This window comes from Chiroxiphia lanceolata, chromosome 1 (genome assembly GCF_009829145.1).
Source record: "Chiroxiphia lanceolata isolate bChiLan1 chromosome 1, bChiLan1.pri, whole genome shotgun sequence".
NCBI lineage: Eukaryota > Metazoa > Chordata > Aves > Passeriformes > Pipridae > Chiroxiphia > Chiroxiphia lanceolata.
The window spans coordinates 92,925,576-92,952,275 of record NC_045637.1 but is presented as its reverse complement, the minus strand read 5'-3'; the positions used below and the strand labels follow the sequence as shown (position 1 = coordinate 92,952,275).

The 26,700-nt window shown below is 38.0% G+C and overlaps 1 protein-coding gene across 2 annotated transcripts; it reads right to left on the bottom strand.

Annotated features, from left to right (window-relative positions):
- Positions 1-26,649, bottom strand: KDM1B (lysine demethylase 1B). Of its 2 annotated transcripts, XM_032698896.1 has the most exons (22): positions 26,563-26,641; positions 26,309-26,375; positions 23,618-23,720; positions 22,650-22,777; positions 21,186-21,275; positions 20,291-20,402; positions 19,446-19,562; positions 18,426-18,464; positions 17,115-17,319; positions 15,824-16,008; positions 14,771-14,947; positions 13,785-13,859; positions 13,089-13,226; positions 11,469-11,640; positions 10,392-10,519; positions 8,821-8,952; positions 8,356-8,430; positions 7,345-7,461; positions 6,386-6,511; positions 4,806-4,928; positions 3,111-3,263; positions 1-2,944 (listed from the first exon to the last, which is right to left on the bottom strand). In XM_032698896.1, the coding sequence occupies exons 3-22, from the start codon at positions 23,705-23,707 to the stop codon at positions 2,861-2,863; spliced, it is 2,466 nt and encodes an 821-aa protein (XP_032554787.1). In that variant the 5' UTR covers positions 23,708-23,720; positions 26,309-26,375; positions 26,563-26,641; the 3' UTR covers positions 1-2,860. The 2 variants fall into 2 exon arrangements, with proteins under 2 accessions (XP_032554787.1, XP_032554777.1); XM_032698886.1 differs by lacking the exon at positions 26,309-26,375 and having other exon boundaries at positions 26,563-26,649.
- Positions 26,650-26,700: the final 51 nt, after the last annotated feature.

The window sequence follows — 26,700 nt, the reverse complement described above, 5'->3', positions numbered from 1 at the left end:
TCCTGTGAATACTTTCCAGTTTTATTCTGCTGCCATAACATAGTCACACAGAAGAATTGTAACAGATCATGCTCTGCATTCAAATCTTTTTTTTTTAATAACATTTAAACAAATCTACTCAAAGAAAACATTCCCCAGTTCTTTATTTGAGGGAATAAATTAAACACAAAACACATACATGCTTGAAATAAATTTTAACATAGATATGAAAAAAAATTTTGGGCAACATTAAAGAATGAAGTCTCAGAACCAGCCTGATGTTCTTATATATTTCAAGTGAATGTAAATTAAAATGGAACATATTTTATTTACTCCTCAAAATTAAGTGCGGCACAACACAGTTTAAGTGCCCTGGCACCAAAATAATATACTAATAATTAATAGACTAGGCCATCGATTAGATTTATCATTTGTTATCTGTTTTTGTAATGCTGTAAGTGTGCATCATCTAAAGCCAAATATGATGGTATTTGTTCATGTTCATGTCCACGTCCATCTCTTTTCTCTAGGATAGAGCATTTATCTACCTGCAAAGTTGCAGGTAGATTGAAAACCCCAAATACAAATCAACAGGATGACATTAAGCACATTCACACAAACTTTGGACTGTGGAAAAGGATGCTGAGCTAAACTTTCCAGACCATTCCTACCTGAAATGTGACATGTTTATATGTTAATAAGCTGACTGAAGTTTTGAACAAGGTCAGCTGAAGCAGCCATGGAATATAATGTTTTGGGCTTGTAGTAATAAGTTTTTTTCCCACCACCAGAAGTTCCTCTGCTAATAATTTGTCATATATGGTAAAGAGGGAAAGAAACTTGGAACTCAAAACATACATAGCTCTCAATCTTTCCTAGTTATGCCATAAGGTGGCCCGTAATATATGAAACTAACAAAGTGCAAATGACTGCCAAAGGAAAAATTTGATGTCTGATTATCTTTTATCATCAGAGGGCTTTGTCTTGCTTCTTATAGCCTTTAAATTACAATTTAATACTTGGAAATGCTTTAAAACTGTACATACTAGCATTTATGTAGAGGAAAATTAACAAAAAAATTCACTCTTCCTAGTAATTCATATAACCAAGCTTTAAGAAGCAGAACAGAATATATATCTGAAAAACATCTAGTTATATAAACATCTTCACCTTGTAAATTAGAGATTAAATAAAGGGGTTTTAACAATATCATAGCTACTCTAAAACCAAAACATTATGTATTTGAAAAGAAGAATTGCATTTATTCAGTAGAACCCTGGTGGTGATCAAAGCCAGGTTGGGTAAGGCCCTGAGCAACCTGGTCATGTCAGAAGTGTCTCTGCCCATGGCAGGGTGGGTTGGGACTAGATGATCTTTAAGGTCCATTCCAACTCCTTTAACATTCTAGGATTCTATGATTTTTGCTAAGGTTGCCTGTTTTTTTCCAAGTATAAAGCTTTATGGAAATAAGCACTGGAACTCAAAAAAAAAAAATTGCTGTGTCATTTCTAAATGAAGGGATTAAAAAGAGACAAAAGCCTATGCAGGAGAATGGGGGTGAATAGTATAAGTGCTTATGTTCATTTCAGAAATCATGAGGTCTGAGGTCTGTATAACAGTGAACTTACAGGGAAGGTATGAGGGAAGAGATCTAAAAGCAGATTTTAATTTTTTTTTCATTAATACTGTTTTACTGGAGCAGTATTACAACAGAGATCCTGATTATATCTGTCTTATTTCTGTTAAAAATATTTTCTTCCCTGTCCCATGGAAAAGCTACTAGATAGATGTTTAGCCTTTACTGAATTAGTCCCTCATGGTTTTTTAATAATATTCTAATAATATAAGAAAAAAAAACTTCAAGTCAAAGTGCAAGCCACCATCTTTCAGCCCTTCATAAACGTGTTAATATTTTTCCTCATTCATCTTCACTTATTTTTTAATATAAAAGTTGAATGAGTTTAGTCCTTCCCCCCCCACTGTACACTCAAATCAGTAGATCCTTCCTCTACTCAGCCCAAATGAATTTGGAAGTTTGTTTTCAAAATAATCATAGAAATACAATACTTTTAAACTGTCCTGTTTCTACATGACCAGAAGCAATGAGCAAATCTAAACTACTAGCCTATTATTGTAACAAGAATTCCTCTGAATAAGTAGCAGAGAATATTTCAAAGTTTTTAAAAGTAATGTAAAAGTTAATTTTTCAAGTTTTATTTAGCTACAATAACCTTTCTATGATTGCACTGTAAACTGTTCCAGCTCATTTATTAAAGGAACAAACTTCATATTCCAAAGCCCACTCGGTGAAGCTAAGAATATGAAAAAATATTATAGAAAAGTTTATTGATTTCAAGTGGGAAAACTGATCATTGAGTTCCTTCCTACAATAATTCTAGAATTTTTCTAGGCTATTCAGGCTCTTGGACACCAGTATGAACTCCTATGAGCATAATCAACCTGAGAAGCACAGTTAGTGGAAAATTCCCATCATCGTAACTAACTGCCAGCATTTTTAATGCTGTGTGTAACTTAGTCTTGTTTTAATCTGACCTTCTGAAATGAAGGTTCACAATAACATGACTTGAGCCATACAGAAGAAGATTCTCGACAAAAGTCCTCTTACTTAAGCTGTGGTCAGGGACTCCAATGTCACTCCTGCTAGTAATACCATAGCTGGAAAAAAGCCCCCAACAATATGTATCATCAGGGCTTAAAAATGGGGTGGGGGGAGAAAGAGGAGAAGATGAAGATTTTATCTTCAGGTACCATATACTATTTCAAGTACCACGTAGGAAAAAGGCAGCAATAGGAAACTTGAAGATAATTTTACCCACAGAAAACAATTAAAAATATATCTATAAACACAAAATTTCAGTACTTAAAATGCTGCTATTTTGCTTGCTTCTCGAACCCCACTCAAGTAAGCTCCTGTAACTGTCTGAGGAAAGTGCCTATTTGTGGCCTGTATTTAAAAAAAAAAAAAAAGAAAAAAGTTATTTGTTTCTAAAACTGTTAGAACAGGATATTTATATACTACTTCTAGGTTAATGGTGTTGATTAGCAAAACACGATCTTCCATAAGAAGCTGCTCCCCGATAACCTTAATTGCCAGTAGCAAAGATACTTACCTCACCAGCAAAAAAAACTTTTCCTTGTATGTCTTCAGCTATAATGTCATAAGCTTCCCCGCTGCCCCCTGTTTTCACAAAGCTGTATGCCATCTGGAGCCAAGGGTCATTGCTCCATCGAGTAACAAAAAACTTCACTGGGTCAGGAATCTCCTGCATAATCAACACAGAAGTTATGCAATTATGAACTTTTCTTTGCAGTGCATAGCTTTTTCTCACAGTTTCTTGTAATCTTTAGAGTATACAGTAGTATTAAGTACAGATTAGATTGCCTTTGGGAATTAAATTCTGATTTTATTTATTTTAGTACTAACCACAAAGATAATTTATTTTTCTAGACTTGCCTGATGCCTGAAACATCACAACTGCACTGTTCTGAATGCAACAAATCTGCATATTGTAATATACCTAGAACTACACATGAGAAAAAAACATTCTCAAAATACACACATACTCTTGTAAACAAATAATACAGATAACATCATTCAACATGTTTATATGAGTAACAGAAGTGATTTTTGTCTTGGTTAGGCATAATGCTTTGCTACTTCTAGCTTGTTACCTCTCAAAAGGCAGTCATTTTGGAGATAATTTTATTCCAGTAGAGAAATAAGATAACTTATCTAAGATCAGGAAAAGCTGTCTTGAGAACTAGGTTCAGGAGAAAACAAAGACCAGAAAGTCAGTGTCTGTAGCTGAGCCATGACAGTAACACCATGTATTCTTTGGCACATTGCAGCATGCAAATTCCACACAGTTCTACCAAAAAGAGCCTAGATAACACTTGTAAGAAGGCTTAGTCAGCTACTGCTGTGGCCCCCTCTGGAGGAGCTCATGACCCCCTCTGGAGGAGCTCATGACAAGTTAACAGAAGCACCTCTGGTTGCCTGTTGCAGAACATCTGGTATTGACAAATACTGTTGCATTCAGGCAGCACAGGAGAGACTAAAGCTCAAGGAATCTAGACAATGACCAGCCAAGTATGGCAAGTTTCACAGGCATCCCCAGAAGAAGTTCTGGTACGCCCCTGGACGCCATCTTGTCTTTGAAAATCCTGCTGCGTTGTTGACAGGTGACTGAAATTCACAACTGCTATAAACCACAGAGACAGGCATCAAAATCACTCTTCTAGACCAGAGTGGCACCAAAACCAAAGACGCACTTGCTACATTCTCATGAGACCAAAATAGCAGGTATGTGGACTTTCTAGTAACAAAGCCATTACCAAAAGTATGTTTTCTAGGAATAGTTTGAGTTTTCAGATGCTGAAGTTCCTCCAAGATCATTAATTCTAATATCTGAACCATCAGTAAAACTTGAGAGATTCTCCCTGAACAGTATTAACACAATCATTCCTTGGGATCTAACTGCTCTGTTTAAATTAACAGAAGCATTACTGTCTCTAGAGTAGAACACAAATAACATTGCTAAGTGACAGTGTTATGCTTGCCCCAGATTTCTCTGATTTTCCTGTTAGTTTTTATCCTAAAAATGATGATCTGGGGGAAGGAAAAAAGGTAGAAATTTTTATCTAGCGTTTTTTTTACAATCAGGATGTAGGGCCCATGCTAGATAATTTTGCCTATACCTCGAGGTAAAATGTCAATGGTTTTCCTATACCATATGAAGTACTACATTTGAAAGCTTTCCGTCTGTTGGCAAGTTAATCATCTCTTAATAAGAGGCTTCTCTTACCTGCTCCTTAAACAGCTCTCTGAGTACAGTCATACACTGTTGCAGTACTTGTTGATCATCTAAATTCTTAATGGTTACCACAGCATCTCCAGTGACCACCGACATTAAAATACTTTCTTTGCCCTAAAAACAAGACCTTATTAGGTTATTAAGTATTTCTTGAAGAGTCGCTTTTAGTTGGTATTGCAAAGATATTTTCAGCTGCAAAGTAACTTTTGTTCTAGAGAAAGTGGGTTTGATTCCTTAGAATAAAGGATGCATATTCTACAGTATTTATGCTCAAATTACTACATCTTCTGATGTCTTGTTCACAGATCTGATACAGTCAGCCCCTTTTACAACTTACTGAATTAACTGAAAACTTCCTATCTGCCTATGTAAAGGCTATTACATAGCCTTTACATAGTGTTATTCTTTGTGTGATCTCTTAAACTCCAGTTCCTTGCCAAACTTCTACCTCAGCTGTACTCCATTTTCAAAAGGTGATGACAAAGAGAATCTATTTAAATAATAGTTAGATATGTTTTGGATTAGGCCAGTACTAAGTTCTTACCAGCAGATTTTGGACCAAGAAATGAAAGGTCAAGTCTACTGATATTTTGTTCCACATCAAGACATCTGCTACCATGCAGAAGTTGTAGAGGTGAAGTGGTGACTAGGGAAGAGCACACAGGTTCTCAACTCCTTTAAAGAACTCCCCCTCTCTTGTTTATATAAGGCAATTCTTCTGTTACGTAACTTGATAACTGGCAGGGAATAGTTATTAAGGAAATTAAGAATTATGTCTAGTGTCTCTGGACAGCACCAGCACACTGAACCTCATGTAGAATGAGCTTAAAAGTACTGGAGAGAACTCATTCAAGCAAAGTTGTATGCAAGTACAAATAATGTAGTAACAGAGCACAATCTTCACAGGATAGTTTCCTTTTGGAGTAAAACATAAGGTTATAAAATGGCCTTTTGATTGATGCCAAGTAGTAAGCATCAGTTGTTATAAAAGTATGTAAGGTATAATATAAATGTGTGATGTGTCTGCTTGGAACTGGCAGGGAAGAGAAACATGATGTCAATGCACTAGTTTGAATTTGCTTTGAAATTCATGAGCTTGGGACTGAGCCTAGACCTCAGTTTCCTACAAAACTTGATGTTTGTCTTTTCTTCTGCTATTGCACATAGTCATTCACGCTACTGAAAGCCTGTAAGTATTAGTAAGCTACTATGATCTTTTTAACAGGGATTTTAGCTGATTTAAATAAGGGAACAGAAGTCCTAAACAGGAAGTGAGTGGTAGACTTTTTCTCACTTCGGTAGATCTACAGTAAGGTATTAGAGACTTGTTTTCAGGATAGTTAGAGAATGTACTTGCTTGTATATTTGTATCCAAGCAATGGAAAACATTCCCATTTATTACAACAAAGTATCAATCAGTTTTTCCTTGATAAACATCACTGCTTCCACTGCTTCTAACAGTAGCAAAGGTGGAAGGAAGAAGAAAAATTTCATTTTTCAGTAATTATTGCACCTAGAATCCAAAGTGAATTTCTGAAGGGCCAACAGAAAATACAGCTAGCCTATCATACCTCTGGATCCATGTCATAGAAAACACTAAAGAGCCCACGTTGGCTAGAATTGGGTGGAACATGACCAAAAAAATCAGCTCCTTGAATTTTACTGTCCCAAAATCTATAAGGAAACTGCAAGGCAATCTAGAAGGAGAGAGAGAAAGACAGAATTAAATCTTTTCATACCACAAAACTCATAATGGGGTATGGTATATGTTCTTCTAAATCTTTTTCCTTCCTGTTTCCACTCATTTAGAGACACACCGTTCTGTAAGTGGGTCTCAACAGAGAATACATGGGTCTGTCCTCCAAGGGAGACAGGCAAAGAAAAAAAAATGCTAATCTCATAAATTGCAAATGCACAGACTATCAAATTCACAATGGCATTCACTGTGTAAAATGCCCAAGAAATTCAGCAGATTTTTTTGCACTTAAGTGATCCCCATCCTGTGTTGGGAATTTCTGAATCTTGCCTTTAAATTTCAACTTTGCTATAAATCCTGCTTCTGACATTACTCTGTTACTGTTTTGTTCTAAGCACAGTTCTTACTAGGGATCTTTTCAGGAAAGGGTGTGTTTTTGCACTGGGAAAGGGTAGGAGATTTTACACTGGTCCAATACACAACTTTCAGTATTCTTCGCAAATAGTTTATGCATTTATTAGGTTAAAAAATGAACATATTATTGGAATTTTGGAAGATCCAAGACCAGTATGAAGGTTTGCTCAAAATTAGGCAGAAAGTATTTAAGTCTTGAAATTATTCTGCAAACAACTTCTTTAAAAACACCATTAAGTTGGGAAGTCTAAGAAACAGAAATACATGTGATCCTTGATAATATTTTACTCTTCTTGGCTACTGTATAAGAGTAAAATCAAATGCATAATAAATCCTGAAAATTACACTGCAAAAGCAACAGGGACAAAACAGCCAGTGTTTCTATGAAAAGAAAACTAAAGATAATATGACATCACTTACCTTCTCAATGACTCCTGCTCCCAAACTATTAATGGCTTTAATTTTTTTTTCTGACAGTGGAGGATTAAACTGAATGGCATTTTTCTGAAGAAGGGCCAGTGGTACAGTCACTAATACCTGAAAGAAATAGCTACAATCACAACAGTAGCAAAACCTGAACGCTGCACTTAAGCCTCACAGCATCCTCTTAACTGTCTTGGATTATTCTTGTAGGATGCAGTATAACTCATCAAACATTTCTAGATTAGTGTCTGGTGTTATTTCCCATTAATTGGAAACACATGCCTTACATTCAAGTGAGAACAGATCCCACAGTTCACCGATTATAAGTTGTATTCTGTTGAATTGCTTGTATCAGAGTGGCTGATCGTGCTACTAATACTTCTTGTAAATGATAGTCAATGGCTTTCAGATTAACAAAACTGTCTTTGTGAAAGGAGAGAGAGATGGTCAGTGTTTTGATTTGGTTTTAATTCCTTCACAGATCCCTTCTCTTGAAAATATGCTCAGTAACACTGTTGATGTCAATCCAATCTTTATCAAGTTTATATATAATTTTAAAAATTACTAAAAGCTAAATTACGCAGCATGAAGAAGGTGGGGATACAGGGAATAAAGGAAACTGAGATATATGGATTGTCAAATCCTGCACACCGAAGTGCAGATTTTAACAGGGCAGATTCACATGCTAAATGGGGTAAAGCTGAGCAGGAAATGCAACCAGATGAGAAAAATATCACTTCAAAAAACAGATAAAAATCTATTTGCTTCACATTTTTAGTATTAACTTTATAGTACTTAATTCTTCAAATCAGCTTGTACTCAAAAACTCAAGCATGCTCACCAAAAATTAGGCTCTAGGACACCCAAATACAGGTCACTAGAATATGTGAGTATTTATCTTTGAGTGGGGACAAACTGGACTAAATAGTCTTCTGAGAAGCAAAAAAAAAAAAAGACAAAAAGGGCAAGTACTGTGTATTCCCTAAAATCTTGAAGCATATTGGATACCTTTTGTGTTGTCCATACTGTTCCATCTGCAGTAGTGACATGCACTTCTTCACCAGAATAGTCAATGCTCTGTACCTATTGAAAGACAAATAGAAAGATTATACTACAAAATGTACATACACAATGCAAATTCCAACAAGAATAGCTAATATAGCACCAGTCTGCAAACTAGAAAGTGAGGAACTTTCAGTATTTCCAGAGATACTGAAAGACAAAAAATAGCCTCTATGGAAGCTGAAAAAGAAAAATCAGGATTGTAACATATAAGATCATCATATCATAGTATTTAAGTACTGACAGTCCTCTAAGAGGATTTCCAGAAATGTGGAAATTGTCCTCTTTTTTTTTTTTTCCCAAAGACAAATTGACATAATCACAGGCCCAGATTTGCCTGGTCCAAAAGAATACGTAGATATCACTGGGTGCTTCAAAGCAATTCAAGACAGGCACTGCTTCCAGACTCACTGGGAAATTCAGCCGGATGTCCAGCCCTTCTGCCAACTTCTCAATCACAGTTGAATATCCCACTGTTAGAAGAGTGTGATCTCCAGCAAATTGGGCAAAAAATTCATTGTGGTCCCATGAGCGTGCAGATACCTGTGAACAGAACATAACTAGCTGTTGCTACTGGTGAGGGGACATGGGTACTAGCAAAAGACCCACAGTTCAGAAGCCACCCTAGTCCCCTTTGCAAGTGGGAAAAGAAGTGTATCACCAGAATTTATGGCAATGCTGAAAAAAATCAAATTGCTTATTTACCTAGTGCTACTATACAACACATGAATTGCTGGATTAAGAACAGTCATAACATGGGTTGGTCACTAGCAGGTAGTTTATAGTTCTGCTTGGAAGAGAAAACAAGGAAAGTGGTACAAAAATCCAGGTGGATTGCAGTGTATTTATTTCAGTTGCCTGTATCTAGCAAAGAAATCAGATTTTACAGCCTTAGGACTTCATATAAAAATGGAAATACCTTATTTCTGAACATGAAGGGGAAAATAAGACACAAAAAAACTCAATGGAATTTTTCTGTCACTTTGGAGGTTCTTCCATTATAGCTTTCATTTCTCCTCCAACCCCTGCAAATTTACAGGTAGTAAAACAGTGGTATTTGCACTAAGCAATTACCACTTAGCAGTGAAAAGTCTGAAGCAATTCTCAAATTGCTACTCAAATGCCAATTCCTATCACTGCAGTTGAATTTACTCCGTATTTTAATTTTAAAAGGGAAGGTAAGATAGATCTTTCTTATTTCCCCTGAGTGCTCATGGAGTATGAAAACTTGACATGTCAAAATATTTTCCACTGACTGCCACGGTACAGCACTGTCCTGCAGATTTTTGTTAGGTTCTTATGGCCTTCTCGGTTCGGATCAGATTTGTGCATCTGCACGTATCAACCAGCTGTCCCACTGCCACAGTACAATTGACCCTAAATAGCTTTAAATGTGGCAAAAGCACTGAGTAAATAACGCACTGCAAACAACGTCATACTTTGGTATTTCCTGAAGCTGCTTGGTTAAAACTGAAGTCACGAGGAGAGCCAAGGATCACACGGCCAACAGAATACCTAGGAGTGGAGAACTGGGGCCCACCACCGGGGTGTTGGAACACTTCAGAAGTTAAATGCATTTATTCTCAAGATACCTAGCAGGGTAGAGAAATACCTCAGTTTTTAAACGCAGAACTGAGAAGCAGAAGTCACACACAACATCTGAGGAGGAGAAGCTCTCCTGTGAATCCTACCACCCAGCATCTCGGCAAAATGCCCTACTCTGTACTAACCTACTACTCTCAGCTTCTACATTAAAGAGAATCTTGGTGGAAGCACATCAAGAGCTCCCATCAGATTACCTAAGGCAGTGCTGGAATCAGTGTCTTAGTGCTTTTAAAGAACAGGTTAGGGATGTAGGAACAGTAGGGATAGCTGATTCTTCTTCTGGGGCCATGGAATGGATCAGGTGACTTCTCGATGTTACTTCCAACCCTATTTTCTATGAAGCTCAGCCACTTCAGAACGCGGCTGTCAAAACTCACCTGAGAGAGATTGCTGCCACAGGCATACTCCAAATTACTGAGATGGAACTGTAATACTTTTTCTTCCAGCTCACTGAACTGGATACCAGACTCCTGAATAAAGGCTTTATAGATTTCTTGTATTTTTTCTGTGAAAGAACATGTTTAAAATAAGAATATATCACAATTCATCATAAGTCCTACTGCATTTCAACACACTATTCTCTGGATCACAAGATTTTCAAGCTTGTTGCTAATTTGTACCAAGATGTTTTTCTTCCCATAGAAATAAATAAAAAAAACCAAAACAAAACCAAAACCAAATGAAAAAAACCCGCCACCCACAAGATCTTTCCAGTGATAAAGTACAACTTTGTTGTTTAATCACAGGTTTCCCTAGTAAAATCTTGTTCGAGAAGGAAACATACATAGCTTCAGGAAAAAGAGAGGTTAAAATTACAGAGAAAAAAGAGAAAAAGAAACATACTGTGCATCAGCACAGCAGAGCTAGCCAGTTGAGACAGAAGAGAAATTAACTGTATCATCAATATACAGTTAGGATATTTCAGGTAAAATACACTTTAAGATAATGGAGGATACTTGCAAATAAACCCTGATTAATTTTTACAAAATCAAAAGAGCTCAGAAATTGGATCCAGAGTTCACTGAAGAACATAGAAGTTGCTAATTCTGTCTTACAGAATCTGTGCTGAAGAGATTTGGGAGGCAGACATTTCTGAGCAAGTTTATTTTTTGCTGATGAGCTTGCACGCTGTAAGTGTAGTGGGAGGCGTTACCAATGGAGATGGGACTATTCTTGCCAGCAGAAGGCTTTGATCAGGCTCTTTTTTAGGCAGATTAGTCAAAAAGTATAAGAGTTACAGCTAGCTATGGCCTGCTTCAGCCAGAAGGAAGTCTTTAAGTGCCTCTACTTGTATTGAAAAAGCTCCATCGTGAAAACAAGATACTACCTGAGAAGTCTCTGTTGGATTTAAGGTCAGATATGCACGTTGAAAAATGTCTGATGTAAGAGCCAGTTTAATACAAAAACTGTGAACTCAGCCAACATCTTCAGTTTGCAATACATCTCCCACTTACCACCAAGAGGAACATCTTGATGTTGGGTTTTATCTTTTCTCCACTCAGAGACGACATCTAGGATGGCATTGAAATGAAAGTCCATACGTTTATCAATAGTGGGATCTGTTATCCTTCCGCCTTCCTGGATCAAGTCACACTTCTCCCCTAGTTTGTGCATTTTAATGCCAAGCTTAAGAAAAAGACATTTTATTGCTTTTTTAAAGATGGAAAAACTACAGTGCCTATCCTGCTCAAAGTTATTTAAAGCAAGATGAATCCCTCAGATTTAAGTGATATCACTTAAAACACATCCACAACTTTAAACAGTCAGATTAACTCTTGTTTTCCTAAAACTGGAATACCAACAATCCTTCTATCTGTTGATTGTTCACAAATCATTTTCTCCCACTTTTCCACCCTTTTCTTTATTGGGGATTCACAGAAACCTCCTCTCCAACTTTTCTATCAGGATAGGGGCTAGTACAGAGATGCAGAGTCTGGTAATCAAACATGATGAACCAGTCTCCTTTATTTCTACCTCAATTTATTGTCTAAATCACAATTAAAGTCAGTTCTTTTCTACAACTTCCTGGTGCCTAAGGCCTAAACAGTTCCCTGAATTCAGGAACTGACAGGATATTGCTTGCTGGCTACCACTAATTTTATTAACAACCAAGCAAAGAAAGAAATTATTTGGAATTAAAGCTAAACCTTGCTTTGCTTGTCCAACTTGCATTGAACACAACAAAGCTAAATCAGAATAAAAATGTTTTTATGCTCTACAGAGTCAGTCTGGAGAGAATAGCTCAAACATAGTACTAATTTCTTCCTAGTGCCTTGTTACTCAGGGCATGCTCCAGTGTCTCTTACATATCCTCACATCTCTCTAGGCTGTTGGTCACCCCTGCAGATCTCAAGATACAGTTGTACTTCCAATGAAAGATGACGTTAAACGATCACAAAAGGAGGAGTACCCAAAGTGTATTACAGAAGTCATTGTTCCTCACCTAATAAATAAAACATGATTTTTTTTTTTAAATAAAAATTTCCTCATGGCACTATAGGGCAAAATGGCATGGGCTGGATTTGCACGCATGTCAGAACAAAGTCCATACTCAGCTTCCGCTTGGAGAAATTCGGCTGCTTGCCTCAAAAAAACCTAAACCAAACCAGCCAATAATAATAACTTTTAAAGAAATTGAACTGCAGCATGTTTACATCAGTAGTTGTTAGGCATATTAATCTTAATTTGCATGGAATTCAACTAGAAATATCAAGGCAGAACAAAGGCAGGTCTGTCACAGAAGCAATAGCCTCCCACAGTAAAGCCTTTCTCAGCCCTAAGGAACTCTGCTGGGGACCTTTTACGTTACTATCTCCAGAAAAAGAAAAAAAAGTGGTTCTGAAGCTGGTGCCACCTTATTTTACTTTACATAATGTGCTTGAAACCATTCTACATCCCTTCTCCATTCCCAACCGTTATCAAGATATAATAGCAATGTGGAGTTTACTTACAAGGCAGGACAGTGTTTAACTCATGTCACAAAAAAGGACTCCCACCCTTACCCAGCCAGCAGAACCTGGCTTAAACAACAGTTTTTCACTAGTGATAATGTATGACCACTGCAGAGAACCCACTTGCTCACACATTAGTGCCACTGGGTTGTTGACACATCCATTGACGATTTGTGCACCTCTTCCAACAGTGACTCCTGTGAATGTCTTATCATCCCACACTCGGCCACCAATTCTGTCTTTAGCTTCTAAGATAATGACCTATGGCAAAAAGCAGCTTAGTAAATTGTAATATTTAATTATATTAAACATATCTGTTCAACTCCAGAGCAAAGGAGAAAACAAAACACAAAAAAAACCCCCTGAGCAATCCAGCAATGCTAATAATCTTAACACTTCATTTGTGGATCCTTTGTAGTTAATTTATGCATTTAAATTGTCTTTTAAGGGTTACCCTTTGGGATATACACATACAAAGATAACTGTTACTTTAGAAACAACCCTTCTTTTTAAAAAAGCTAAAGACCTATTTAGGAAATTTCAAAATTGGAGCTTCAGGCATGCTACAGGCTACTAAATCTGGATACAGTGTCTCTATAAAATATATGCTGCATGCTTTGTTGAATTTTAGATACAAATAAATGCTGTTTTTAAACATCAGATTTACTCAGCAAACCCCCAGATTTTACAAATTAATTAGGATGCCCTATACATACATGTTTGTAACAAGAATGTAGGGTTTTTTTCATTTTGATGAAGAATACTTTAAAAGCAGAGGAAGTCTGATTTTTTAAAGTAATGTACTCTAAAGCTTCTTACCTTAATTCCAAAGTTGTGCAGTTGTCGGGCTGCTGCTAATCCTGCTGCACCAGCCCCAACAATAATAACAGATTTCTAAAAAATATTAAAATATTTAAATAAATAAAAATAGTTACAGCTAAAATAGAAATTATCATTTCACTCTCATTTCTCTTTTTGCTAACATTAAAAATATCTGTAGGTTTCAGAAGTCTGGGCTCTCTTGTCCTGTGAAGTAATCCGTGATAACTTTTAAAGATAACAGTACATTTAATACAGAAAAAAGATCAATGGTAGCTTTGAAAATAGCTAAAAGTTTTTAAGGACTTCAAAAGAAGATGAGAGAAACAGATGAAGTTATCAGTAACAAAAGCAGCAAAATCGAACTGAAGATAACAGACAAGAATCACACTTACCTTGCAATGATTTCAATCATAGATTGGGTTGACCAGTAAAAACTATCTTATAAATTAAAAACATATAAAAATACACTTTCTAAATGTAATCAACTTAGAATTTCTAGAAGGTATTCCACTACAGAATACATTCATTTGATAAGTTTTGGGTGCTGTCAACCAAATTGCTAGTCATTAACATGTACCCTTTAATGTTCCCTTTAATCATAGTTCTTGCAAACCGAGGTGGAATAGGAGTTGCCTCATCTACGGGCACAGAGGTGTATTACAGGGTTAAGCCACAAGAAGAACGTAAGGATATTGTGCATTTTTCACACAGTTCTCATCCATCTGAACAGCTCGTGGGAAGCACAAATCCATAGGACTGAATTCCACAGATTTTAGTGGGAAAAAATCCTTGTTGGGAGGAGTTTAACGTCTGTAGCTTCCATAACCATTGAAGGCATTGCCATGTGTCAGCTTTTAGATGTAATTTTACCTATCATTCCAGCCATTTAGGCAAACGAGAAAAAAATCCAGAACCAAAATAGTATTATATATGCCATGTAGTTTTATAACATTAATAATGTAGGGATTATCACAGCAACTTACACTGTGGTATTCCTTAGGAAGAAGGTACTGGTCAGGACCGACTGACAAAAGCCCTGTATTGATTAGCCCTTTCCTTGTCATAAAATAAAGTATCCTCTCCATTTCCTGTACACAGCGAATACGCACAAGCCCCCGAACAATGATATGATGGATACATTTTTGAGGGGTAAGGGCCTCCTGTAAAGAAGAAACAAAGAGTAGAAAATGTTGATTTTCTAATATTCCATTTTTTCATGTGTTTACATCATATTTAAACTGCAAAGCATGGTAAAAAAAAATAATCATGATTCAGGCTTCTGAGAGCATGTCAAAACCTGGAAATTTCTTGCTAGCCAGCTTTACACAGCAAGGTAACAATTTATTGAGATTAACATGGAAAAAAACCAAATGAGTCTACAAGATACTCCCGCAAACTCCAAGGTGTGCTTCATTAGTACAGGAATGGCACTGAAATGGATTCCTGCTTGCAAAATGAATCTACCTCGTGGCAATGCTCACAATGGCATTCCAGTAAAATCCATTCCGAAATGGCATTCCAAGTAAAAAATAGATTAATATCCAAAACCTTCACATAAATGCAGACCTCCATATCAGAAAGCTGTGGTATGTGAAACGTCAGCAGTCCTACTGAAGACGGTGTCATAGAATTAGCCTAAGTAAAAAGACAATCACCTGTCCAACAGTCAGGTGAAAAAAAAATCATAAAGCATCCACAAAACATTGTTTGGAAGTGCTTAAGCATCCCTTTAAAAAGTTAGACAGCTGGGCAGACAGAGTAGAGTTTTAATACTTCAAAAACTTTTGTATTTTACTGCAAAAGGATCTTCTATGCATTAAATCTAAAAAAAAAATAATCAAACAAACCAAACCAAATGAACAAATAAAACACCTCAACCCCAAACTCCCTCAGAAAATAGCCAATCTTAGAATAGATTCTCAAAAACACGGGAGCAATTTTTCTGTTGCACAAGGAGACATGTAAGAAGAGAGTTCACATCCCAGAAAAGTTGCTATTATTTTTAAACAAACAAATTAACTATCAGCATCTCTTACCTTGCAGTTTGTGTACCACAGAGCCAAAATCAAGTTTCTCAGTGCCAAGTACATGGTAGGGTCTCGTGAATATTCTGGGAACTCATAGAGCTCATCCAGTTCCATGACATCTGGCCTCACACAAAGTGCTTTCCCACATTCATTGGGTTGGTAAAAAGGCTGGAAATACTTGTTCATGCCTGCAACTGAATAAGGACACACCAGGAGCTAGTCATATTCCATCATATCTTCATTATATCCTTTTCCCTCTAAGATGATCCATTGACCTCATGCAGATAAACAAGTAGGGAAGCTTTCCAGCCTCTAGCCACCTCCAAAATGATATCATTTATATTGCTCTCCTCTCTCCTGCCCTCTAGGCTGTGCAGCATTAATTATTGTCCTGCTGCCTGATGGGTACACCTTGGGACCTATCAGAGCTGTTTTGTCAAAGAACAGTATGTGCGCTCCGATGCCAAGAAGAGTCCAACAACAAATAGGACCTAAATTCAAGTCTGAGGTCTACCCTCACTGTATAGGCTCAGGCAGCATTCTGAACTCCTTTCTTCTTCAACTCCCAATACTGCCCAGAGTGGATAGTAACTAAAAGTAATCATTTCCACGTGTAGCTTTGGTAGTTCTGTAAAATGAAGTTTTCTGCTAAGCAGATAAATATCTGTTGAATAGATGAACTGATTTATTTTGAGCCCCTAAGGAGAGCAAAGCCTGCTAAGACAACACAGAAGCTGAACTTCCCTCAAAGCACTCTCTCTGAGATGAGTATGGGAATCCTGAATTACCTTTCTCCTTACCTGACCTATTCTGCACATCCACATTCCCAAGTTGTTGCTCTCAGAGCTGTCACTAGCAAAAAAAAAATAACCTAAACAGAACCTGAGTGCCTTAAGAAATCAAATCCTTTTTTCCAAAGCCCCAAAGATCCACAATATCAAACCTAGCAGAATCCTGTTTTGTTTTTTTTCATAAATCTTCATTTCCTTAAGAATACAAAGTCTTTAAGTACTCACATGTTAATTTCCTGTTTCTATAAACACAAAAGGTGGTACACAAAAAGACTTTGCAGTCTATGCTTACTCCCTAAAGAAATGCCATAGGAAATGTATTACCTTTATCTTAGAAATTAGTAAATGGCATCAAAGAAATATAGAGGGAATCACACAGAGTGTGTATATTAGTGCCGAGAACAGAATCAGTATTCTGAATCAGAAGAATTATGTGCCTTATGAACTCAGCTATATGGCAAAATTTATCACACCTATTTAAGCAACAGAGCCCTGCAGATGGCCCTTACCAGTCAAATTAGGCACGTTCTTTAAGTGCTCTAACTTCACAAGGTTGGATTCACCAGGTAACCGATTAGTGCTGGTACAGGATGGACTCATGCCCACGCAGTCTGGATAATATGCAGCTAGAAAGGGAGCTGCCACACTGTCTTTCAGCAAAGGAGGGAGTATGAGCATGGAGTACCACCAATGGTCTGAAACTTCAGCCACTCTCTGGCCAAGCGGAGAAGTGAAGGAAAGAGGGGAGAAGAGAACACGTCAGTACTTTGAAAACGTTGGAAAATGAACCATTCTCCCCCCTCCCTCCAAAACTGAGACCAAAAAGCACTAGAAGTACCAATCTCAGAATTGCAAGTCATAAAGACATTTTCTCTCCCTCTTTCCCCTTCCTCAGCCTGACACAGAAAACCTCTAGTATTGATCTCTTCCTCAGAAACGGAGCTGACACTTCACAAACTCCACACCCGCGTGGAAAGCAAACAGATGAGACATGCCATAACACATCTACGCCTTATGCCTTTTATAAAACATTTGCAGTCATTTATGCATCCAGAAATCTGCACTTAGAAAAGTCTACACTAACTGATCAATTTAATTTAGATTCCGTTATCCCCATCAAAGACCTTTTAAAACCCTAAGGAACACTATTGATTCAGCCTTAACTTACAAGTAAACATGCATTAAGGACACAAAGCCAGAAGGCTTCGACAAGAGTCAGCAATAAGCCCGAATACGTTCCCTGGGATAGAGGTACCTCGAGTACACTTGTCAACATTGGCTTATTGAACATCAGATCACATGAAATCTGAAATGCAGGGTTACATGATCATAAGCCCCTTGAAACACCAACACACATCTTGTATGCGCATTTTGTATTACGAGGGAGAGGAGAGAGAAAATATGTTTAGATGTTCTCATGCAGTATTCAAAAAGAGGAGACTGGCTTGACTAAAGACAGAAACCACCTGAAAGACAAGGAAATTTTACGATGAGGAATTTTATTTGAAAGCTGGCAACTGAATACTGTTTTGCCTGATCAAAAATGAGAATTAGGAGTAAACCTTGAATCACAGGCCACAACTCAAAGACACCATGAAGCACTTGAAAGCTAGTTGGTATGGTAAGGAAAAAGAGGAAAAAGATGAGAAAGCAGAAGGCCCTAGGCTCTGTTGCAAAGAGTGTCTGACAGTTTCCTGAGCAAAATGCATAAATACTGACATAACTGGCCAAAGGACAAGAAAAAAAAGGAAAAGAAATATGCTGTGCTATAGGATTGATTTCATATTCTAAGACAAATGAAGAGGACAGCCACTACTCACCAAGTCCTCAGGCATGGAACATTGGTCTGAGCCCTCAGTCTGAAAGAAAAGTGAATGGTATTAGAGCTTTTCTTAAGCTGTACAGCAAAAATTAAATATAAACCAAAGTAATTTTCTATGGCATAGTTCTTTAAACTAAAAAAAAAGTGTTAGTGTGAGCCTTCTGTAGCAGAGCTGATTGTTAACAAAAAAATAGTAGAGAAACATACGGGTTAAAAACAACACACCACAAAGCAAAAGCACGAAAGAAAATGTTTCTCATTTTTTAAGTTAGTTTCTACTGATCAGACATTAAAATATACATTCTATTCCATAAAATGGGGTGGAACACTGATACAAACAAATTAAGAAAAAAATACAGACTTTTATAGAAAAATTCTCAAAATATCCCAGATTTTCCACAGTGACTCTTCCAGTAGAGACTACAGAAGAGAGTTTCTCATTTATTTAAAGAGTATCTTTATAACAGAGTTTCAAACCTTTCAGATTTTCACATAGTCAGTATTTTCAGGTTATGTTCTTTCATGCTATAAGTGCATGAAAGATTCTGTGGCACTTTAAGGACTCTTTAAAGACTCTTTCAAATTTCAGGAGTTACCTTCATGACAAAGCTGAAACTTTTCACGTAAAGCCCATGACAGACTTGATAGAAATTCAGAAAAGCTCACTGAGCTTTTCAAATGCTTTCCTCAATATCGAAGAAAGGCCAAACATAACTGAAATGAACATCTTGGTGTATGTCTATTTTGTACATGCTGATAATCTTTCCATAGCTTCAGAATGAAGGATTTTACAATTAACTGCGCAGATAAAGATATTTCAGATACTTTTTTCTTGACATTTCCAGTCAGAAAGGTCCAAACAGTATGTAGGCCTGTCACTGCACAGCTCTCCAGGCCATCAGACTATCATTTTGACATTAGAGACATTAAGCAGCAAACAAGAAGAAATTAATTTCTGCAAACAAGAAATACCAACTTGTTGTTATGTTTTAATATGAGCAAAACTGTTCTGTGTTACCTTGGTGGAATTGTTCAGTTTCATACCACATCTGTATGTTTTTGCTATTTGTGGTGTCAGCTGGATTTCCTTTGTCAGCTGACGCCATTTACCACAGTCTGGCTTTGTGCACTGCACCTACAAGTCAAGAAACAAACATGTTTTTACTTGTTGCTGTCTGATTACAAATACGATTAATGCAACCAGTTAGGAAAAAGTAAGATGTGAGAAAGTTGTCAAATATAATTGTTAAATTCATTCTCCTGTAATCATCAGGTCATAAGTAAGGCATGTGATATACAGAAATCTTGTGCCCATCTCCAGCAAGACTGAATTTCTGCACAGAACCTAAGGCCAAAATTGATTCAATGCCCAGTTACTATGGTTTTCAGTGGACTTTGCAAATATTATTTCAAAACCATATTCTTCACCACTGAAAGAAAAAAACAATCAAACAAAAAACTAAATAAAATACCCCTACCACCAAACTTCTTTCCATTCCCATTTTTCTTCTTCTGCTCTTTTTACCCAGGAAATACAAAATCTGGTTTTGAAGTCTTTCACACTCACACTTTCCCATAGCTGGTATGCTCCCTTTCTCTGCCAAATCTTATTCTACCTGAACATCACACATCGTAGCTGCTACTTCACAGAAAAGTAACAGAAGGTTGGTCTTTGTGAGGTGTGGAGAAAGTCTCCAACAGTGGAGGAGCTGATCAGAATTATTATCCTGAGCTTTTCCACAGTCCTCTAATACTAGAAAAAAAACCCCATAAAAATTCAGCTGACCTGCTGGTTGAACAGCAGAATACCAGAAACACATCAGAACATCGCATTCTTATTAAATAAATGACCTTTTATCTTACCCAGTAAGGAAGCTGTTGATCAGCCATAAAGGCTTTTGGACTGGGCTCACTTTTACCATTACTTGTCCAAATCCTCTTCCAGGCAGTGTATTTCTCATAACCATCTTTATGGCTAAGAGAAAAGAAAACAGCAAAAATTGAATGTCTAGCTCACTTCAAGCAATAGCAGTTATTTTAAAATCGAACATTTTAAAAAGGATAGAGAAATAAGGCTGTAGAGAATACTGTATTTTTCCTGTTAAAAAATAAGAAAGTCATGGTTCTTATGATAGTAATAAATTGTATCCTGACCATTATGTCCTCTTGCTTATGAACATACTTCCTTGTGTCTAAGGCCTGGATTGAGTGATGGGTACTGCTGAGCACATAAGCACACAAAAGTCTTCATAACAACTTAGGCTGGATGTAACACCCACTCAAACAGGAAGAAGCGTGAAGCTGAAAGCACTCTGTGAGCCTGACAAGAGTCTACATGGTCACTGAATCGCAAGAGTTAAATCTCCTTGCTGATTTGATGTTACAGAGAGGTAAGATCTCCTGAACTCACATTGTAAAGTTAGTTTGCTTTAAAAAGGAAAATAGATTTACTTAAAACTGTTCTCATAATTTAATATTTTCTAACACTGTTTTTTAAAAAGACAAAAGCTTCAGAACAACTGCACATACAAACCAGCCTGCCTAAACCAACCAGTTTTGTTCACGCTGCTCTGTTCCAATTGATCAGTCCACACAATACTTGCAGTTTCAGCATCAATATCTAAGCCCCACTCTGACTAAAGCAAGCACAGAAAACAAGTCTTTGTATTATATTTATGTACATGATGTTTCAACAGTTGTAACATCTGCCAAATTTTAATAAGCTCTGAAAAGATGCAACCTGAATTGGCAAATCTACCTTCGGTAATAGTGGTCAAAACATTCATTGCAGAAGTGTTCCCCACAGGAAAGATGATACCATCTAGATGTATACCCATTTTTAGCACATCTGTAATGCAGGAGACATAAAAATAGCTTTACAATACATTTAGAAAAATAAATTTATTAACAGTAGCACATTCTAAAACATGAACAAAATATTAAGAACAAGCCAGGGCTTTATGCTACATTCATGAAGGCTGACTTGCATAAAGCACTACAGTCATACAAATAACAATAAGGTCATTTCAGTTGTCTCAAACATTTCCAGTTTCCAAACTAAGCAACACCAGATGCAAAGGAGGCAACATGTACATAATGTGCAGTTATACAGCTGGCTTGGCTTCCAGCAGCCTCCCTCTAACAATGGTCAACTGAGCCTGTCTTTAGTACCCTTTAAGCAGGCGTTTCCTGAACGTGAAATATGTTTGCTCTTAGAGTAGATATGTGCTGTGACACACAAAGTGTTTTGCAAATGTATAACATGACAAAGTCCCTCTCACAAGAACTTACAGTTCCTTTACTTTGCTCCATTTAGTTCTAACATTAGTGCAGGGGTGGGAGGGATTATTTAAATTACCATTTTTCTTGTACATGTGATACATTGATTCATAAGTCACTACAATGTTCTGTCCCCAGAACAACTGACAAAACCATAAAGTCAAATCTGAACACAGAACAGATGTTGCCTATTATTTTCTCATGACTGAGTTGTGATTTTAACCCAGTGAGAGAAAACCCTGAGGAAGGAGTTAAACATTCTGGGCATTTGTTGTGTATTACTCTCAAAAAGAAATATCCATTACAAATGTTATATTTATCAGACAATGCAATTGTTCTTCCCTCAGAAAACTCTCATTAAACCTAATGAAATGGTTCAAGATAAATGCACAAGGTAAAAAGCAGTGACCTAAGCTACTAACTGAAACAGTCATGAAAAGATTTCATCTCAAATAAAAAACGTTGAAAGTATGTACTTGAGGGGGTGGGAGGGGTGAAAATCAAAATATTAAAATAACAATTCAAAAAGATGAGTAAGCAGTATCTATTATTTCCTAAACAAAAACAGTACTATCACCAATGCTGATCTCACAGGTGCTCACTTCATTTTCCATTTTGAAAGCAAGTTTACCTTCCTCAGCTTACACTAATGCTCTCACTTTCACAAAAGCAAGGCATGTTCCAGAAGACACCATTAATAACATAAGTAAGCACATCCTGAAGATATTCTATATCTGAATTAGCAACTTGCCCAGTAGAAAGTCATCCACAACAGGAATAACTTGTGACACTTTCCTGTCATCTTAAGACTCCTATTAGTAGTATCTTTCAATTCTCCCTCTACATTTAGAAATGAAGGAATTTTTCAGAATACAGTTAGGATCCTAAACTTCAGCTGCAAGTTTAGAAAGTCCGTGAAAAACGCAAGTAAAAAGAAATAAACCTTTCAGCCGCACTGGCAAAGCAAACAGGACATGTTGCAGTGCATCCAGCTTTTTCACACTTCCTATATTTCTTCTCTGATGCTTCATCATCATCATCTGCTGCTGCTTCAGCCGCTTTTTTCTTCACCTAATAAAGAATAGCTGAAATCTGACCAGAAATTACACAAATACATCTTCTACAAAGTGGCGTTCAGACAGTTTTTCAGCTTGTGAGTGGCATCCAACAGTTAAATGAAATGAAAATCTTTGTATCCATTGTGAAATAGCTGCAGCATGAAACAGCTGTCAAATTAGGTCAGTTTTTTCCTACCAAAAAAAAAAAAAATCACAAAAAAGCAAGCCACAAACCCACAGCAAGACTGGAAATATCATTTAAAGCTATAAATGTCTTGCCTTAGTCTAATTGATGCCATTGAAGAAATTATAAGCAAAAATTCCAGTTTAAATTGTATTTTAAGCTCCATCACATGCCAATGAGTCAAGCCTAATGCATTCGTTCTATTTCTCCTTCAGAAAATCTCCTCTTTGCATACTTATTGATATCAATTAGTGGCAATCCTATCTGTGCCTCAAATAAAATATTATAGCAGGCTTAGGGCATTTTTTTTTATACAAAACTGTATACCAGATGTCTCTTCTGGGCCTCAAAGGTACTGTGTATTGTGTTGTTTTAGGCCTCTGTCTGGATGGGCAGACAGCTTTTTCTAACTGTACAGAAATCTGTGATTGTATTTTTAATGTATTAAGCATTAACAGGCTACATTGAGTATTTATCTTTCTTGAATATCGTTCATAAAATGAGATGCTTTGCCTGCTCGTTCACAGAATTACCTCATTCTCCCCCTCTGTGGGTAAGTACTCTAAGGCCTAACTTACCCACAGTGAAGCCTGCTTTCTTTATGAACGTCAACAAAAAAATAAAAAATAGCAAATTACAAACCCATATGTTTTTGAATTTTATAAATACCTGTCTTCCAGAACTCCTCACAGGAAGATTGTCTGGAGACTGATCTGAAGAACATGCCTTTTTTTTCGTTCGTACCCTTCCAGTTGACATTGTATTGTTAGATCTGAAGAAAAAGGAGGCAGTAGTTAATAAAAAAGATTAAATTGCTTGCTTTTGAAGAGCTGTCTAATCACCTGGGCAGTACATTCACTTATAACATTACTTTTGACAGAGTTAACTAGGTAAGAATCTGTTCAGCTTGACTATTAATTCAGGAGGAAAGTGAGAACGAGGCATTACGGGAAAGGAACAATACTACTATTTTAAACTAAATTCGGAGTTAAGATTAGATCCCTGAGTACATCTTGACAGGCTGTTCCAGATCAGCATATCCTGGATTTCAATAATCTGATTTGCATTATGTGAAGACCTGGACTGGAATTTGGGTCGGCAAAGTGAACAGACATCACTTCAAGGCTGGTGCAAGCGTTCAAATACCACTCAGGGCAACACTCGTCCTGCTAACTACTGGTTTATTGGTAGCAAGAGATTTGCACTCTATAAAGCGCTTCTCCAAACAGTGTGCTGAAGAGACGTTCAATACCAGGTGAACAACCAGTTCCAAGACTTGCACATGAAGTGCAAGTACCTCCTATGAAAGTATATCAGAATTTAAAGTCTAAACTGCAGTTGCATTGAAGCTTTAAGTGACTAGAATGTGTACTATAGGAGAAAATAAAAGATTTACGGCACGAGAGAGCTCTGTGGCTGTCTTTGACTGCATTGGTAGGAATGCAGAAAAGACCACAGTTTACCATATAAACTGGAAAGCACAGAGTGTGAGAAAGTATGCAGCAGAAATATGAAAGCATATTTAAAATGGTATTATCAAAGGCATTCTTTTCACATGGAGTAAAGCACAAATAAAGAGAGCCTAGCGGAAGAATTAAATCTACGAGTGCTCTACCACATACAGAAAGGAAGTGGAAACAAATCCCTTGCACAACAGCACTGAATCTTGAATGTTATCTTGTTATAATAGGGATCTGTTTGTAATTATGTTTCTTTTTTATATACTTTTATATATATATATATATATATGATACTTCTCAATTCTCCCTATTTCAGGCTGCATTTTCCTTATTCAAGCTGTTAGTGATGGACATGGCAGTGGTATCTTCGTTCAGAAATTCTGCTCAAAGTAAAGGTAACAGGAAAAGAAAATGGGAATTTTCACAAAATTTCAAATTAAGCTGATGCAAATCAAGTAAACTGGTGCTTCATTCGCTTCTCGAGACAGAAGAAATTATTTGGGGAAAGAAGAGAAATCACATGATATCCACATAAAGTGGATATATTTCACATCAGGAAAAAATTAGTTCAGACAACCCAATATAAAAATAAACTTTTTTTTTTGCATGCACCCCTTCCAATTATAACTCAGTAGAGGGAGTAAAAAAAAAATTAAGTCCACCTTTTTTACCTAAGGAAAAAAAAAGCATCACTTCACCATAACTTACCACTTTGTGGGGGTGGATGGGGTTGGAGAGTAGAGAAAACCAACCAGTTTCATTTACATGAGATTTCCCTAAACTGCTGTATAACACCCCAGAAAATGGTAGCTTTTTTCCCCTAAAGCTTCCCTTCTGGATCAGTGGCACAAAGTATCTCAGCTTCTGACTGTAGATAGTCATTGCAACGTGACTGTCCTTACAGTTGGAGGTGAACTACCTCAGCACTGAGCAAAGCACCAGGTGACTCATTTTGGTGGCCAGCAGGTGATTACAGTCTGCCACTGCTGCCAGGCCCTGTATCCAAGAAGGTAAAATAACATGCAGCTGTTTCATTGCATATTAAGGAGATTAGAAAAAATAGCACTTATCAATCACTAATAAGTTTGGTAAAAATATTTCACATTGAGAGGCCTCTCATTTTGAAAGGTCAGTTGTACAGAATCACAGACATATTTTTCTGTAAGTACTGTGGGAGGGAGAGGCAGAAAGTGGAGAGAAAGGGAGAAAAAGAGATGGGCTTAAGGCCATTACTTGCAGCTGTGTGCTACTTCGTCCTCACTTTCTCTCAGAAACCAAACAACACTCCCAGAAAAACCCACAAATTTTTAGAGAACAAGTAAACGTGACAGTCTACTAAGCTTTACACGACTCTGCATCCTATCCTACAGACGTTATCTTACTGGCAGAGAAAATAAGCCTTTTAAAAGGAGAGAGAGATTTATAATACACTGTCACATTTGATAACGTTTCATCCATCCGTAATGCATGGCCTGTACTGGGAAGCTTTGTGGGGTTTACCTGCAGTTGACAGCAAGTTTGTCTTTGGGGAAGAAAAAAAAAAAAAAACCTTACAAAAAAAAAAAAAAAAAAACACACACGTTGACAGAGAGAGAGAGGAAGCGAGAGCAGCCCGATTAACACGGACAGGGGGGACAGCGAAGCAAGCACATCTCTAAAACTCAGCCCCGAGTAAAGCGCCGGCGCCCAGCCCCGCGGCCGCGGGTGACAGCGCCCGCCCCCGTCCCGGACCGCGCTGTGACAGCTGGCGGCGGGAGCGGGGTCCCCAGGGGAGCCCCGGGGCAGGGCTGTCCCCGGGGCAGTGCTGTCCCGTCAGGGCTGTCATCGGGGCAGGCGGGGCGGTCCCTGGGGCTGCCGGCCGGCGGCGGGGCGGGCGCTGCGGCCGGAGCCTGGCACTCACCTCGGGGCCGGGTCGCTCGGGGGCCGGAGACCACATCCACGCGTGTCCGCGCCGCCTCCTGCTAGAGCTGCAGCGGGGAGAAGAAGGGTGGAGAAGAGGGAAGGAAGGGAGGGAGGGAAAGAGAGAACGGGGAAGGAAGGGAGAAGCGGGGAGGTGAGGGCGGAGGCAGCGCTCGCACCTGCCCCGCCGCCCCGGGGAGGGGGCAGCCGGCGCCGCGGTGGGCGCTGCAGCTGAGGGAGGGAGTCACTCACCACCGCCGCCGCCATCCCCAGCGCCATCCTCCTCCTCCCTGGTGCCGTGCACCCTCAGCCCGCCTCCTCCTGCCGCCGCTTCCGCTCTCCGCGGTGCGTAGCGAGGGGGAGGGCGGGGAGGCACCGCCCCGGCCCCGCCGC

Coding starts and splice junctions, on each gene's coding strand:
- KDM1B (XM_032698886.1), bottom strand. CDS start 23,707: ATGTCAACTGGAAGGGTACGAACGAAAAAAAAGGCATGTTCTTCAGAT. Junction 18,465..19,445: donor AACTGAACAATTCCACCAAG/GTAACACAGAAC, acceptor CTTTTCTTTCAG/ACTGAGGGCTCAGACCAATG. Junction 6,512..7,344: donor GAGCAGGAGTCATTGAGAAG/GTAAGTGATGTC, acceptor CTCTCCTTCTAG/ATTGCCTTGCAGTTTCCTTA.